Source organism: Aspergillus fischeri, genomic scaffold (genome assembly GCF_000149645.3).
Source record: "Aspergillus fischeri NRRL 181 1099437636266 genomic scaffold, whole genome shotgun sequence".
NCBI lineage: Eukaryota > Fungi > Ascomycota > Eurotiomycetes > Eurotiales > Aspergillaceae > Aspergillus > Aspergillus fischeri.
In genome coordinates, this window is record NW_001509760.1 from 1590912 (window position 1) to 1605836 (window position 14925).

The 14925-nt window shown below is 51.2% G+C and overlaps 4 protein-coding genes across 4 annotated transcripts, besides 2 other annotated features; 2 read left to right on the forward strand and 2 right to left on the reverse strand.

The window, feature by feature from the left end:
- Window positions 1-1040: 1040 nt before the first annotated feature.
- NFIA_052370 (non-specific serine/threonine protein kinase) lies at window positions 1041-3876 on the forward strand (the record flags this gene model as incomplete). The annotated part of the gene is made up of 4 exons (XM_001257788.1): window positions 1041-1053; window positions 1101-1240; window positions 1302-1449; window positions 1505-3876. The coding sequence occupies 4 exons, from the start codon at window positions 1041-1043 to the stop codon at window positions 3874-3876; spliced, it is 2673 nt and encodes an 890-aa protein (XP_001257789.1).
- Window positions 3877-4549: 673 nt separating this feature from the next.
- Window positions 4550-6288, reverse strand: NFIA_052380 (putative l-fucose permease; the record flags this gene model as incomplete). Its single annotated transcript, XM_001257789.1, has 6 exons — window positions 4550-4941; window positions 5016-5246; window positions 5307-5651; window positions 5708-5925; window positions 5982-6082; window positions 6154-6288. The coding sequence occupies 6 exons, from the start codon at window positions 6286-6288 to the stop codon at window positions 4550-4552; spliced, it is 1422 nt and encodes a 473-aa protein (XP_001257790.1).
- Window positions 6289-7178: 890 nt separating this feature from the next.
- Window positions 7179-7206: a microsatellite.
- A 221-nt stretch (window positions 7207-7427) lies between these two features.
- On the reverse strand, window positions 7428-10710 carry NFIA_052390 (calcium-transporting ATPase; the record flags this gene model as incomplete). Its single annotated transcript, XM_001257790.1, has 5 exons — window positions 7428-7533; window positions 7594-7916; window positions 7972-10287; window positions 10363-10520; window positions 10593-10710. 5 exons carry the CDS (start codon window positions 10708-10710, stop codon window positions 7428-7430), a joined length of 3021 nt encoding a protein of 1006 aa, XP_001257791.1.
- Window positions 10711-12031: 1321 nt separating this feature from the next.
- Window positions 12032-12056: a microsatellite.
- Window positions 12057-13016: 960 nt separating this feature from the next.
- NFIA_052400 (14-3-3 adaptor artA-like protein) lies at window positions 13017-14030 on the forward strand (the record flags this gene model as incomplete). The annotated part of the gene is made up of 4 exons (XM_001257791.1): window positions 13017-13034; window positions 13154-13440; window positions 13505-13592; window positions 13674-14030. The coding sequence occupies 4 exons, from the start codon at window positions 13017-13019 to the stop codon at window positions 14028-14030; spliced, it is 750 nt and encodes a 249-aa protein (XP_001257792.1).
- Window positions 14031-14925: the final 895 nt, after the last annotated feature.

Sequence of the window (14925 nt, forward strand, 5' to 3'; positions counted from 1 at the left end):
TGATGCAGAATAATCAGGTTGTCCGTTGAACTTCTTGTTTCATCATTTTATTCTCCGGCAGATCCAATAGATATAGGTATGTATTGCTAGCTTCTTCTCCTTTCTTGACCAATTTTCCCCCTCTTGTCGCCTTTATACAGCAGCTCTTCTCTTTCCATCTTGATAATATAAATTCTGGTCTGTTTACTAATATTAATCTCTGAGCTTCTCATCTTCAAGTCATTTCCGACCTCCTTCCGATCCTTTTCCACAAACAGCTGCCGTTCCGTCCATCCTCCTCCACCTCCTCGTCGTCCTGTTGGGCCCGAAATTTCCGCTTCGGACAAGGGAATTTTTTGCGTCCTTCTTACATCCCTCTGCGAGTTATCTCTACTCATTTGCGGAGACTTGAACGAGTTAGCCGATTCCCTAACTGCTAAACAATCTCGATTCCACTTTGCCCGGTCCGTCTATGCGATTCACGATCTGCCAGCCATCTTGCGCGCCGCCGTCCATCGCGTTGAACTCCTTGTCTTGCTACACTTCTTCGTCCTTCGTATCCATTCGTCCTGTTGATCGCGACACTCCTCCTCTGTCCCGCCTCAGGTTGGACGTCAATCTCAAGCGGTCATCATCGTGATCGTCTTTCGTCACAACGGCCCATCGTGCGCATACAACATCTCCGCGGAATCTCCAAATTAGGCGGAGACGATCTCATAACACATGCCGTCGGCCAGGACAAGAGCGGAGGTTCAATCCCAGAAACAAAAGGAAAAGGTTCGTTTTAAGGCATTGATATTTGGACGCATCATAAAACGGTCAACCTAAGGCTCGCATCTTCTACGAGACCCCACATCCAAACTCTATTGGGCCAACCCATGTCAACTCGCTGTAGTTATTGCCAAACCTGTCATTACGCGGTCTCTCGTGCGCCCTGATGATTCCCTCTCATAAATCCCTGCGTTTGGAATCCTGCTTGTTTCCGCCCTATGGTGCTGTTGAAATGAAAGTTGCTAACTTTGGCGATTGCGTCACGCCACTATAGCTCGCCAAGTCATACCATGAGTTATTGGAGTAAGCTGCCACTTCTATACCCCAAGCTCTACCAAAGCCCTACGAAGCTAATCAACCCTGCGTCTCCAGGGAGTTCTCGTCGAAGGACCTTCGAACCGTTGGTAACTACACCCTTGGAAGGCTGATTGGGAAAGGCTCCTTTGGCAAGGTTTATCTTGCTTCCCACAAGCTCACCAATGGTTCCAAGGTATTACTCACCCCGCGGCCGACACAAGAGGCAGAACTATTCTAATCGGATTTGTCCATAGGTTGTGCTCAAGTCCTCCCCAAGGGAGGATACGAACCTCCCTCGCGAGATTCATCACCATCGCCAGTTCCTCCACCCGCATATCGCCCGTCTCTATGAGGTTATAGTGACAGAAAAGCTGGTCTGGCTTGTACTCGAATACTGTCCAGGTAGGGAACGTTGCAACGTGATGCAGTCGGCTACCGCTGACAAGACGATGCGCAGGTGATGAACTCTACAACTACCTTCTCCGCCATGGTCCCCTCCCAGTCGACAAAGTCAAGAAGATATTCACGCAGCTAGTGGGCGCAGTCGCATACGTGCATAGCAGGTCATGCGTTCATCGCGATCTCAAGTTGGAGAACATCCTCCTCGATAAGCACGAGAACGTCAAGCTCTGTGATTTCGGCTTTACGCGAGAGTATGAGGGCAAGGCAAGCTACCTACAGACTTTCTGTGGTACGATATGTTATAGTGCACCCGAGATGCTCAAGGGCGAGAAGTATGCCGGAGAGAAGGTGGACGTATGGAGTCTAGGCATCATCCTCTATGCGCTTCTCGCCGGGGAGCTGCCGTTCGACGAAGACGACGATCAGGTTACCAAGAAGAGGATTCTCACCGAAGAGCCAGTCTTCAATGATAAATTCCCCGACGATGCCAAGGCCCTCATCAACTTACTCCTGTCCAAGCGACCTCTCATCCGACCGAGCTTAGCCGATATACTGGCTCATCCATTTCTCGCAGAGCATGCTCCGGAGCAGCAAGCAATTCTTAAGATCGCTCGTCCAGCGCCTTTCTCAACACCCTTGGAAAGGACTACCCTCCAGCGGATGAAAAGTGCAGGAGTCAATGTCGACGAGGTCATGGAGAGCGTCCTTGCTCAACGATGCGATCCGCTCGCCGGCTGGTGGGCTCTCCTAATTGAGAAAGAGCAGCGGAAAGAGGTCCGGAGGGAACGCAAGCGACGGGAACGAGAGGCCGAGGCGAAGAACTTGCGACGACTCAGCGCCGCTAGTAGCCGTTTGGAGAAGATCTCTGCCGCACTGCTTGAAGTGGATGAGGAAGGACATGCGTCTCCGGGCACATTGCTTCAGGAACGAGGAAGAAGGGACAGGCGCAGTCTTCCCTCTCAGCTCGCTGTCCCGGAGTTGCCAATGCTCCCTGAGCCGGTTCCTCTGCAGCCCCTGGATTTGACCACCCCGGTGCCACCACCGCCTCCTCCACCTATTGACAAGGACTCGGTCCGATCTGGCAGCTCAACAAGACGTCGGCCAGTACCCCCTCCAAAAGATAATACGCGACGGCCAAGCACACTGCATGCTAGTGCGTCGCAGCCGGAGTTGGCACAGCACAATGGTATCCTCAGGCGTCGAACTGGACGCCGTCAATACCCGATCATCAGTCAGCTCGCATCGCTGAAACATTGGTTAATGGAATCTGCCAAAAGGGCAAAGTCTCCTCATCCTAAATCAGCGGGGGGAGGGCATCGCAAGTTCTTCTCCGACAGACTGAGCCCAGGGAAAGGGCAAGAAGCTGGGAAGAAACCAGCGCCAACCTCACCGAATATCCCTCCTGCAGGCGATCTGGCGACTCCAACGCAAATCAAGCGCGCATCCAACGCCAGTAGCCTTGCGCCAAGCAGCGCCTCCTACTCCAACAATCGTCATTCATATCCGCGACAACCCCGGCCGCTGAGTACTGGCTATCCGAGCCATCGTAATTCTCTATCTCCGTCTCCGATCACGCCAAGGGGCTCGTACAGACGATCCTCCACGGGGCTACGAGGTCGCAAATCCACCTCGTCTTCTGTATCCTCCATACGAAGCATTCATCATACGCACACTCACTCCAAGGCGTCCTCTGTTTCCTCAAACAGCATTGGATCCGCATCGACCCCGACGGCACGGCCTTCGAGATCCCCACATTCGTCGATCAAAGTTCTCCCTACGACACCCAGTGCCTCTGCACGCTTTCCGAGTAACATTCGCCTCGTACGGAATGCAAGCAATGGATTCCGTGATACCCACGATGCGAACGGAAGGATGCAATCTGTTTTCAACGAAGCAGCGCCCGCGCCGTTACTCTACTCGCCCTCAAGCAGCCTTGTGTTTGCCAGGCGCAAAAAGTCTGCCTTCAGAGGTCCTATGTTACACACAGCGAATCTCATGGCCTCTGGTGGCATGGCTGCAACGGAATTCCCACACGACAATGCTGCGATGGATTCGGCCCACGGTGCAAGCAAGGCTCGGGCTGCAACGCGGAAAAGTCAAATCATCGAAGAAGAGGAGGATATGGCAGAGGAAGATATTGAGGAAGTAGAGACTTTTTCTGGTCCAGATGAGGATCCAGGCTCGCCAGTGGACGCTATCATCAAGCCGGAGCAAGAGAGTAAGCCTTTTGACTGTTCAAGTGATTCAGCGGCCAAGTGTCAAAAACCATCGCTCGCCCCTGCGCCGGATATCGACACGAGCCCACTTCGGCCCCCTCGCTCTTCCTCCCTGAAAGCATCAAAAGCAGGCACAGCAGACGCGCCAGCTCTGCGCGACGAGGACAGCAAGACCGTTGTTGTCACCTCCACAAACGCTGTGGCTCCCTAGGAGTCGCCTTGGACACATCGAATTCGACAGACGAACCAGTTCCATGTCAGGTGACCAATGACCTCTCATAGAATCATTTATTTGTTTTGCACTAGCCTTTATACCCCTTTTGCGGCAATGTGGCATCGGCTTTTTTGAATACCTGTATTATTTTGGATTTGGTGGAGATACGAACGGTATACGCTTTTCATCGTCTGCCACGAATTCATTCGTTTTTCGTTCTTTTCCTTTTTCCTCCGATAACCTTTCCTTCACTTCATCCCGTCTCTCTCCTGATACAATCTCTTCCCTCTGTACCTGCTGATATCTTCTTCTGCCTTTCGTTTCCTCTGATCATATTCTCTCTATGGAGATACCCTCAGTTTTGACTCATTTTCGTTTTTTCTCTGCCTGCTCGGGCTGGTACCCGATTGAGCACGGAGTATGATATTTAGCGCACAGCGCAGTCATCCCGCTGTTGTCTAGACGTCGACAGTTCATTCAAGCTTTTTGCTTCTGTTTGTTTGACTTCGTCATATACATATGTTCATATAGATAGAGTAGATTTCGTCAAACCCTGTTACGCAATAGACATGCACCGGCCGTTAATGTTGATTGGAACAATTCGCACTAGGTATAGATCATAACGCATCGCATACTCATCGGAAATACAAACTACTGCCAATTACAATCATCAATGCTCAATGTGGACGGACCCCTCCGCCGACTTCTCCATCCCCCGAGCCTCGATGTCCTTCATCACGCCAGCTCCATCACCCTCGGTCAACCCGATCTGGCTGTCGCCGACCTTGTCGACCGTATCGCGGTACGCAGGCACAAAGTTGACGGCGACGGCATACGTCCACGCAGCGACCATGAAAATCGTGGGGACAATCATGGCGAAGCCCGTGCTGTTGTGCATATCGGCCACATGGCCCAGGAGGGGCGGCACGACGGCACCACCGCAGACACCGCCGACGATGAAGCCAGACCCGCGCTTGTAGTGGCGGCCCAGACCGCGGATACCCAGTGCGACGATGGTGGGGAAGCAGACAGACTCAAAAAACATGGTGACGAAAAGCATGGCTGGAATCAATCATCAGTGAGTATCATATCCTCCTGAGAGTCAGGCGAGGGGGGGGCGGGCGGGGAGAGTATACCAATTCCATTCTGCTCTCTTTGGGTGATGGACGCAGCGAGGAACGCCACCACGCCCGAAAGATATACCAGAAAGACCCAGCGCGCACGCATGTATTTCATGAGCAAGGCGCCGGAGAAGCGGCCGACGGTGAAGGCGCCCTGCGCACCGGCGAGGTACTTGGAGCCCGTGGCGCTCGAGGTGCCGGGCCAGGTTTCGACGGCGTAGTTGATGAAATAGCCTGCGATGCCGACTGTTGTGTGTGTTAGACCGAGCGGTATGCTATATACAAAAAAAAAAAAAATTGACGCACCTTGGGCACCGGTGTATGTAAACTGAGCCAAGGCAGCATGGAACAGCTTATATTGCTTCCAGAGTGGCTTTTCCTGCTCGTCAACGTGGGTTTCGGCAACTTGGAAGGCCATGTCCTCGTCGGTGACTTCGGGGATGTTGGATAGGTAAAAGACCCCAGCAAGAATGAAGACGAAGATGCCGATGGCGAGATAGACCCATTGCACGCTCTTCAAGGCCGCTACATCGTCCTGGGTATCGGTGAAGAAGACGTATGAGGCCAAGGCTGGCGCGACGCAGGTGCCGATGCCGTTGAAAGCCTGGGCAAGGTTGATTCGCAATTCAGCGTACTTCGGTGGTCCACAGACTATCCAGCGCAGATTAGCACAACTGCCTTCCCCTCTTTTCATAACCTCTACTGACCGGTAAGGTACGGATTGGCAGCGGTCTCCAAGGACCCCAGCCCCGACCCGATGACGAATGTGGCCGCGCAGAAACCCCCAAAGGACCGATTGAGGCCGGCCGGCCACATGCAAAGCGCTCCAATACCATACAGGGTCAGTCCGAAGATAAAGACGGCCTTGTATCCGTAGTGACGCAGAATCCAGTTAGCGTAACCCAGCGATGCGAGTGGATAGGCCCTGCAACCAGTCAGTTCCACGAAGGGTTCGATTTATATATAACTGGCAAATCATACCCGAAATATGCGGCCTGAAGACCCGAGGAACGAGTCCGGGTGATGTTAAGTGTATTTTGGAAATGCTTGTTAAGAGTATCTAGCAGTCCATAGGCAAAACCCTACACATGGAACATGATCAGCATATATTCGTCAAGTTCAAGTTCGTCAGTCAATCCAGGCGTCGACTCACCCACATAAAGAAGAGAATCGTGACCAGGGCGAGGGGCCACAGACTCTGACGCAAGGTGAGCGTAGCTGCAGAGGTGGTACTCTTATTATTCACCCGGAGCGCCGAGCGGGATTTGAGAACCTGAGCGACCCCCATTTCGGCAATTGCGAAGCTTAATGGCAGGCCTGATGGTGTCTTGTAAAGGAATCCTTCATAAAGAAACGCAAGAAGAAAGGAGGGAATGAGGGGGTTGGGGGGAAGAAGAGAAGACAGTGACCAGGGTCCCCTCGACGAACCAGACCCTTTATGTACTACTACAGCACGCCATCAGCCGTGCTACCCCAGAAGCGAAGATGGTTGCTTCTCCTGGCAGTAGCGCATTAGCAAGGTCACAGTGGCCCGGCAGCCACAGACCACATGGCCCTCAACGGTATTCTGTCCCGTTCTGCTCATTTTCCGGTATGAGACCTCGAACGGGTCGGCCTATCACGACCTGACAACATGAAGCAATTCGCCGAAAAAACGGCAGAGATTCCACTTCGCCAAGAAGGAAAAGCACAGCATATTGCCCCCGAGGTGAACACGGTTCCGATGGTGCGTCCGTACGTAGTAGTACACCTTCACTTCCTCATCCCCCAGACTTCGGTTTCTCCGCACTCTGGGGAAGGATCGGCGGAGAGAATCCACCACTAAGCCACGCAGATAACGTGCCAGAGTTCTCCAATCCTTAGACTCCTAGAAGGATCGATGATCATTGATTGGATAGTGCGGCCCAATATGCCCCAGGTGCTGTTTTAGGTCGGGGTGACATTCCTCGCAAAGAGAGAGTTCCAGCATCGCTTGGCATTCCTGTGGGGGCTTGTTTGTCTTTTCCCCCGCATTTGTAGTAGTGGTTGAAATCGTCTTAAGGTTAACTACCGGTGAATTCGGTGAACTTTCAAGGAGAAGGCAATTGTGAGCTTGCACAGTTCGTACGCACGTTGGTGGCTAAGCTTGCTAAAGGGTAGAGAGTTGGCATGCTTTCTTTTCCTCCCAGAAACGTGACGCTGAGGCATCCATACCTGAGGCATCCATAGGCAACAACTAAGAAGCATCAAAGTGTATCTACTCATCACCACACATCAGGGTCAAGTCGTTTCGTCATTTCTATACGTTAGGGTCATCTAGATTTATACATATATACTTTCAGATGCCTCACGAAAGAAGGAAAAAAGATGACAGGACTGATTCGCACAGGCCATTGTCTCTATCTAGTAATCAACAGGCCCGTTGGTCATCACTTCATCGGCCAACGCCTACGCCTTCTTGGGCTTGAATGCCACCCCATTCTGCTGCTCCCCTGCATTTCCAGGGAGAGTGTACAGGCGGCGCTCCGCATATTTAAGTAGCTCATCAATGGCCCTTCATAAACAGTTAGCAACAGGTGAACTCTGAGTGAGGACGGATGAGGGCAAGACTTACACAACAGGAGCGCTGATCGCCAGAACCGCCTTCCATTCAGTCCAGTTCAACGGCAAAATAGAGAACAATGTCTGCAGGAATGGAATATACAAAATGGCGAAATGGAGGGTCATCGACAGAATGATGGCGTACACCAGCATCATATTGTTCCAAAGAGGGAAGGCGAGGAGAGATTCGCTGGACGAGAGCGCGTTCATGGCGTTCAACATCTCAATAACCACAAGGATTGAGAGCGACACAGTGGATGCGGACCGCGACATCTCGTTGGAAAACATCTCACAGCCGGTCTCGGGGAATTGAGCGGAGCACTTGTGGAAATGGGACTGCAAATACGAGTTAGACGGGCACGAAAAGGTCTCACTGAGACGATTTGCTTACCAGCTGCCAGAAGGAGATCTGAGGACCCTCTGGATTATAAACAAACCACCATATGTAACCAAAAACAGTAGCAGCACCGACGTACGTGCCGATGACCAGGTATCTGAAAAGTAGCCAACCACCCACAAGAGGCTCATCGCGCTTTCTGGGCGCGCGTCTCATCACATCATGGTCAGGAGGGTTGAACGACAAGGCGGTAGCAGGCAACCCGTCAGTGACCAGGTTCACCCAGAGGAGCTGGACAGGGATCAATGCTTCGGGCATGCCCAGAGCTGCGGTCAAGAAGATAGATACGACCTCTCCAATGTTTGAGGAGATCAGATAGCGAATGAATTGCTGAGTATTGCTGTAGATCGATCTGCCCTCTTCGACGGCCACGGTGATTGTCGCAAAGTTGTCGTCAGCCAGAACCATATCAGCGGCCAGCTTAGCAACATCCGTTCCCGTACCCATGGCAACACCAATATCGGCCTTCTTCAAGGCAGGAGCATCGTTGACACCATCGCCAGTCATTGCAACCACATGGCCCAGAGATTGAAGAAGATCGACCAGCTTGGACTTGTGGCTTGGCTCGGTACGCGAGAACAGAGACGCCTTCTTGACGGCCTCGAGCTTTTCACTTTCCGAGAGGCCGTCAAATTCCCTGCCAGTAAAGCTTTTGCCCGTAAGGTCCTCATCCTCACCAAAGACACCAATTTGACGGCAAATAGATTCAGCAGTGTTGCGGTTGTCACCGGTGATAACGATCACGCGAATACCAGCGGCACGGCATTTCTTCACGGAGTCAGCGACCTCGGTGCGCGGAGGGTCCAGCATTCCAACAAGGCCAATCAGAGTCATGTTCCTTTCCAGCTGAGCGTACTCCTCGGTGGTTTGAGCATTGTGCAAGAGGGGGTTATCCGCGATATCATCGACACTAGCCAGAGCAATGACACGCAAACCACGGTTGCCGTACTCGACAACTTCCCTAGCAAGAAGATCACTGTACGCTTTGGTGAGAGGGACACGGGGCCCATCAGATCCCAAAAGGACATAGGAGCAGCGTTCGAGGATCGATTCAGGGGCGCCCTTGACCAGAAGCCTCTGAGCCTTGTCCTTTGTAACCAGGACAGACATACTCTTGCGGTCGCGGGAGAATTCATATGTAGCCAGCAGTGGTAGGCGTGATTCGTAGTGGGCACTCGAAACGTGAAGTCGCTGAGAAGCGGGCAGTCGAAACACCTTTTCGTTGGTAGCCATGTCATCAGTGCCGATCTTTTCAACTAATACCCTCAATGCTCCTTCAGTAGGTTCACCGATGCAGGAGAAAGTGCCACTCTTGGGGTCATGGGCAATGGTAGCGCCGTTGCAAAGTGCCATGACTTCAGCCATCTGGCGAACGGTAGACGAGGTTACAGCAAGGTTCTGCAATACCTTCCCGTTACGGGAGAGGTTGCCCTCGGGAGCAAAAGTTGTGCCCTCGACGTCTATCTCCTCCAGGTCATCACCGGACGCATTGAGGTAAACAAGCTTTTCCACGCTCATCTGGTTAGTAGTCAAGGTTCCAGTTTTGTCCGAGCAGATCACACTGCAGCTACCCAAAGTTTCGACGGACGGCAGAGACCGAACGACGGCGTTCTTAGCCGCCATCTTACGCGTACCCAGAGCGAGACAGGTGGTGATGACCACAGCCAACCCTTCCGGGATGGCGGCCACGCCCAGAGAGACGGCAATCTTGAGATAGTAAATGGCACCCTTAGCCCAGCCACCATGAGCCGGGTCATTGAAGTGCTCAACATTGATCACCCAGACGAGAACACAGATGACAGTGATCACCTTGGCCAGCATGTCGCCAAAATCGTTGAGTTTCTGCTTAAGCGGCGTCGGCTCTGAGATCTGAGACGTGATACTTTCGTGGATGCCACCAATAGCAGTCGATGCACCAGTCAACACAACAATGGCAGTAGCATGGCCGTTGACAACCGATGTGCCCGAGAATAGGATATTTGTCTGGTCTTGCTTGACGGCCTGTTCATCCTTGATCGAGCGCGTATCCTTGGAGACACTCTCACTTTCGCCCGTCAGGACCGCTTGATCAACGCGGAAACTGTTGCTTTGAATAGCTAGCAGTCTGCAGTCGGCCGGAACGCGGTCACCAACTCCGATGTGGATGATATCTCCAGGGACAAGATCTTCCGCCTTAATGCGCTGGGTTTTCGAATCACGAACCACTGTTGCTTCGTTTGCAGAGTATTCTTGAAGAGCAGCAATTGCCTTTTCCGCGCTGCTCTCCTGCGTGACACCGACGACAGCATTGAGGATCAGAATAGTCAAAATCTAGGTTGGCAGGTTTACAATTAGCTCAATCCTTCAAAGCACCACCTTTGTACAACTGGGTTTCGCAGAACGTACCACAACAGGGTCAACAAATGCTGTCCAGTCGTCACCTTCCTCAAAAAGAGCCAGTACAAAGGACACAGCAGCGGAGCCTAAGAGGATGAGGACCAGTTGGTCCTTAAATTGTTCTAGCACGAGTTCCCAGAGAGGGGTCGGTGGATCTTCCGCGAGAGCTTCATTGTTCATCAACACCGGTCAGCTTGGATCACTCTGTGCGCTGAGTGTGGAGGTGGGGGAGTACTGACCATTTGGACCATACTTCTGCCTAGATTTCAAGACCTGATCCTGAGACAGACCAGCGCGCTCTGAGACTCCAAAGTGCTCCAGCACTTCTGCTGGAGAATGGAGAAAAGATCGCTCCATTGTCAATCACACCTCAAACAACTGAACAAGCCAAGAGAGAGGGAGACGAAAAGGAGAGATAGGAAGAAAAGAACGGGAAGAAATATAAAGAGAGAACGTGGCTACCGAGTCATGAATGCCAAGTGGCCAGATAGACAAAGGTTACCAGTAGTAGTAGACCAGGTTAGGTAAGTAGTTCTCGGATAGCAGTACTCTAGATAGCAATCGGGAAGGGTCTAGAAGGAAGGGGGAAAATCGATCAATAAATATCCGAAAGAAGGACCCAACAACACAGAGAACGATACGAGAGAGGAGATCTTCCAACAAGTCTATCGAATGAAAATGACTATTTCAGCATTCTGGGCCAAAAAGAAGGAAAATCGAAGTCTAGTCTATCCTGTAGAGGCGTAGTTGATCTTTGCCCCAGACGCTGAGGGCAGAATGATGCAGTTTGGCTGATAAACGTGTTCACTTTTTTTTGGCGGTGACTGTTTTACTCGCCATCACTGGTCACTGCTGGATTCATCTGCAGACCCCGGTAATCCACGCTGAGCGACAAGCCGGAGGGCCACAGGGCTGAACTGTATCAAACCAGTTTTATAGATTAAGGTGCCATGCATTTATGTGGCGAAGACCTGTCAAATTTCTGTTGATCTAAGATGGTGATTTCCTGTGATGATCTGAATGGAAGTTGCACTACAGATCTGAGAAGGCAGAGCTCAGTCTTATCTACCTATAATCAAGTCTATGGCTCAAGTAAACGAAGACAGATGGTGAGCATAGTTGCGAGATTCTGCTCCTGGTAGATATTTGCCTGCTGTTCAATGCGGAAATCTCTTCTGTAACCACTTGTAACGTCACCGACATTCAGACTATCTAGCATAGTGACCAAGCTCCACTGAGAAATGATGATGCCTTGAGGGGACCCATGCTAAGAAGACCCCCCCTGCCCACTGTCTCTTTCGACGCATGTATGGATCTGATACCCAACTACACCATGGACGAAATGGAGAAGCATCTCAGGATTTGGACAGTAGGATGATGTCTTATTGGCGACTCCGCTCTAGGACTTGCTGTGCTCAGACTACCGGAGACTTTGCACCGGTAGACAAAGCAGCCAGATGCTATCCTTCTTGAGATGACTGGCGGAGAACCTACCATTAGTTTAGCTAGTGACACTCCCCTTGATGCAGGCTGTTGCCTTCACCTCTTTGGCTTTGCTGCAGTCTACAACGCTTGTATATTGATTCTTGTGCGTACTGTATATCACATGGATTGCCGAATGAGAGTTTAGGTCCTCGATTTGGATGCAGCTCCTAGTAGAGAGCATCCATTTGATTGTATATGAACTCCAATATGAACTCCAATCTCCAAGGCCTCGTCCGTTCAGCAAAAGCTAAAGTTGCTGACACTGGCGGCATATGAAGCTGTTAGGATAGCCATTGTATGAGGCATGGTCATAATTGCTTATTTTATTCACAGCACATGGACTCATAAGAAGTCTGATAAGCACCCCTTCAGAGTGTGACAGATGTAGAACAGCAACCATGGCAGAAACTGAACAGTCAAGTAGTCTAAAGCACTGGCTCAATCAAGAGCCAAGGGTGAATGTCTTCATTGCAGGACATGAACCTAGATGCCTGAGGCTGGCACAAAGCAACAAACCAGGCAAACACACCGCCTCACTCTCGCTAAAGCTGGCTGGCCCGTCAGCTCACCGATCCATCCCCAATCACTTAACTACTTCCAGTTGCTGGGAAGATCACATCTTCAGGTCGTGATTACTTACCTACTCTACTTACTTCTTCCATCTCCTAACCCTTTTTCCCTAAGCAATCTTCCTTATCTACCTGGTCTCCTTTCTCTCTTCTTCCACATTTACCAACATCTCCTTTTCTTCTTCCCTCTCCTTTCTCCCATAATCTTTCACCATGACTTCTGAGGTATGTTATGTTATGTTGTTCCAGCCTAACCCCTCCTCTCTCTGTTGTTGTCCACCCTGTCACCGCTGTCATGGTGTCCCATGGCGTATATACACACACACCACCCCCACCACTCCATCTAGTTTCCTTTCGTCTTTTATATTATTTCGCCTTTTTTGATTAAGGTTTACTGACAGTCTATATCTGATGTATAGCGTGAGAAGTAAGAATCTCCGGCGACTATCAATCTCCAAACAGATGGCAGGATCGCTGACGTCTTTCCCCTCCCTACAGCAAGACTTTCCTCGCAAGGCTCTGCGAGCAGGCCGAGCGCTACGATGGTTAGTTGTCTTTTCCCATCATTTTCACTGGCATGAAATAACATGATTCTCACTTCTTACAGAGATGGTTACCTACATGAAGGTTCGTTTGTTGTCTGACTTGTAAGGAATGATTGGACTGACTCAGCTAACCGCCGCACAGGAAGTCGCCAAGGTATGTACAAATGAGGCTCTTATGTTTCGATGTTTTAAATGACTAAGTCCTTGGATCAGATTGGAGGCGAACTTTCCGTCGATGAGCGTAACCTCCTCTCCGTTGCCTACAAGAACGTGGTCGGTACCCGCCGTGCTTCCTGGCGTATCATCTCCTCCATCGAGCAGAAGGAGGAATCCAAGGGCTCCGAGCAGCACGTTACCATTATCCGTGACTACCGCCAGAAGATCGAGACCGAGCTGGAGAAGGTCTGCCAGGATGTCCTCGACGTTCTGGACGAGTCTCTCATCCCCAAGGCCGAAACTGGCGAGTCCAAGGTCTTCTACTACAAGATGTAAGCAAGCGATTCGTGACTGCTGCATCTAAAGTACGATCCCTAATCACTGTTGTGTGTATAGGAAGGGCGACTACCACCGTTACCTCGCTGAATTTGCTTCTGGCAACAAGCGCAAGGTCGCTGCGACTGCCGCTCATGAGGCTTACAAGGTATATCGATCCTATGAGACCCGCGTGCGGAATTGACGCAATGTATGCTTGAGCGCTCGCTTACCGGCTGACCTCCTCTAGAACGCCACCGATGTTGCCCAGACCGACCTCACCCCTACCCACCCCATCCGTCTTGGTCTCGCTCTGAACTTCTCCGTTTTCTACTACGAGATTCTGAACTCGCCCGACCGTGCCTGCCACCTTGCCAAGCAGGCTTTCGACGATGCCATTGCTGAGCTCGACTCTCTTTCCGAGGAGAGCTACCGTGACAGCACCCTGATCATGCAGCTGCTGCGTGATAACCTCACTCTGTGGACCTCTTCTGACGGCAACGAGGCCGAGGGTGCCCCTGCTAAGGAGGACAAGACCGAGGAGGAACCCACCCCCGCTGCTGAAGAGAAGGCTGAGGAGGCCAAGCCTGCTCCTGCCGAGTCTTAAACGGGCGGCTTCCAGGGTTTTCCTTTGTTGTATCAAAAGCCGTGTTGTGTCACTCGGCGTGTCTATTGGTGCCTGCAAGTCCTTTTCTTAGCCGCGTGACTGGTTTGGGCCGGCAGATATCTTCCACTTGTTCGGGATCGTATGGGTCGGGCCGGCGGAGTTTGACGATATCTGGAGAGGGAGGAAAAGGGGCCGAGTGGAATTTATCTCTTATTTGTCTCTATTCCCAACCCCAGCAAGATACAATTGTCTTTATTTCCCCTTTTACGCCTTTTACTAGTTTCCACTTCCCTTTCTCCCCTGTCCTCAGATTTTATTCCCCCAATTAGTACCTGCCAATGGAAGTAGTTCGCTCCTTCACATCAGATATTGAGAAAGGAAAGACCGGCAGGTTGGGACAGCAAAAGAACAATATAGGGGGTCGGATCCTTCATCAATCTCCATACATGGTCTCCCTAGGTCCCTTCCATTGACTGCTGGCCTACTTCCCTAGCGAAGGTGTGCATGCCTGCCTATCCAAGCTTGCAATTGGAGAGGTTACCGCCATCATTCTGCAAGGGGCCGGAGAAGTTCAATTCTGAACCTTTCCTTGGCCCGGCCAGGAGCGCGTCCTTCACTCTGCCCCTTTTTACATCGTCTGTCGGTGGACATCATGTGATGACTCACGCAAGGACTAAAGAGCATCGAAACTGACACTTATATTATCGAGCTAGATGGCTTTGGTATCATAACGCTGACTCTAATCGCTTCGCAAGGGAAAATTCTGAGTGGCTTTTAACAGAAATAAGCGTCAAGATATATAATGTAGTCTATAATCGAATCGAATAGAGCGTATTACCCGAACAGGAGGCGCAGGATACAAGGTATATAGGTAAGCATATACAATCTCAAGAAT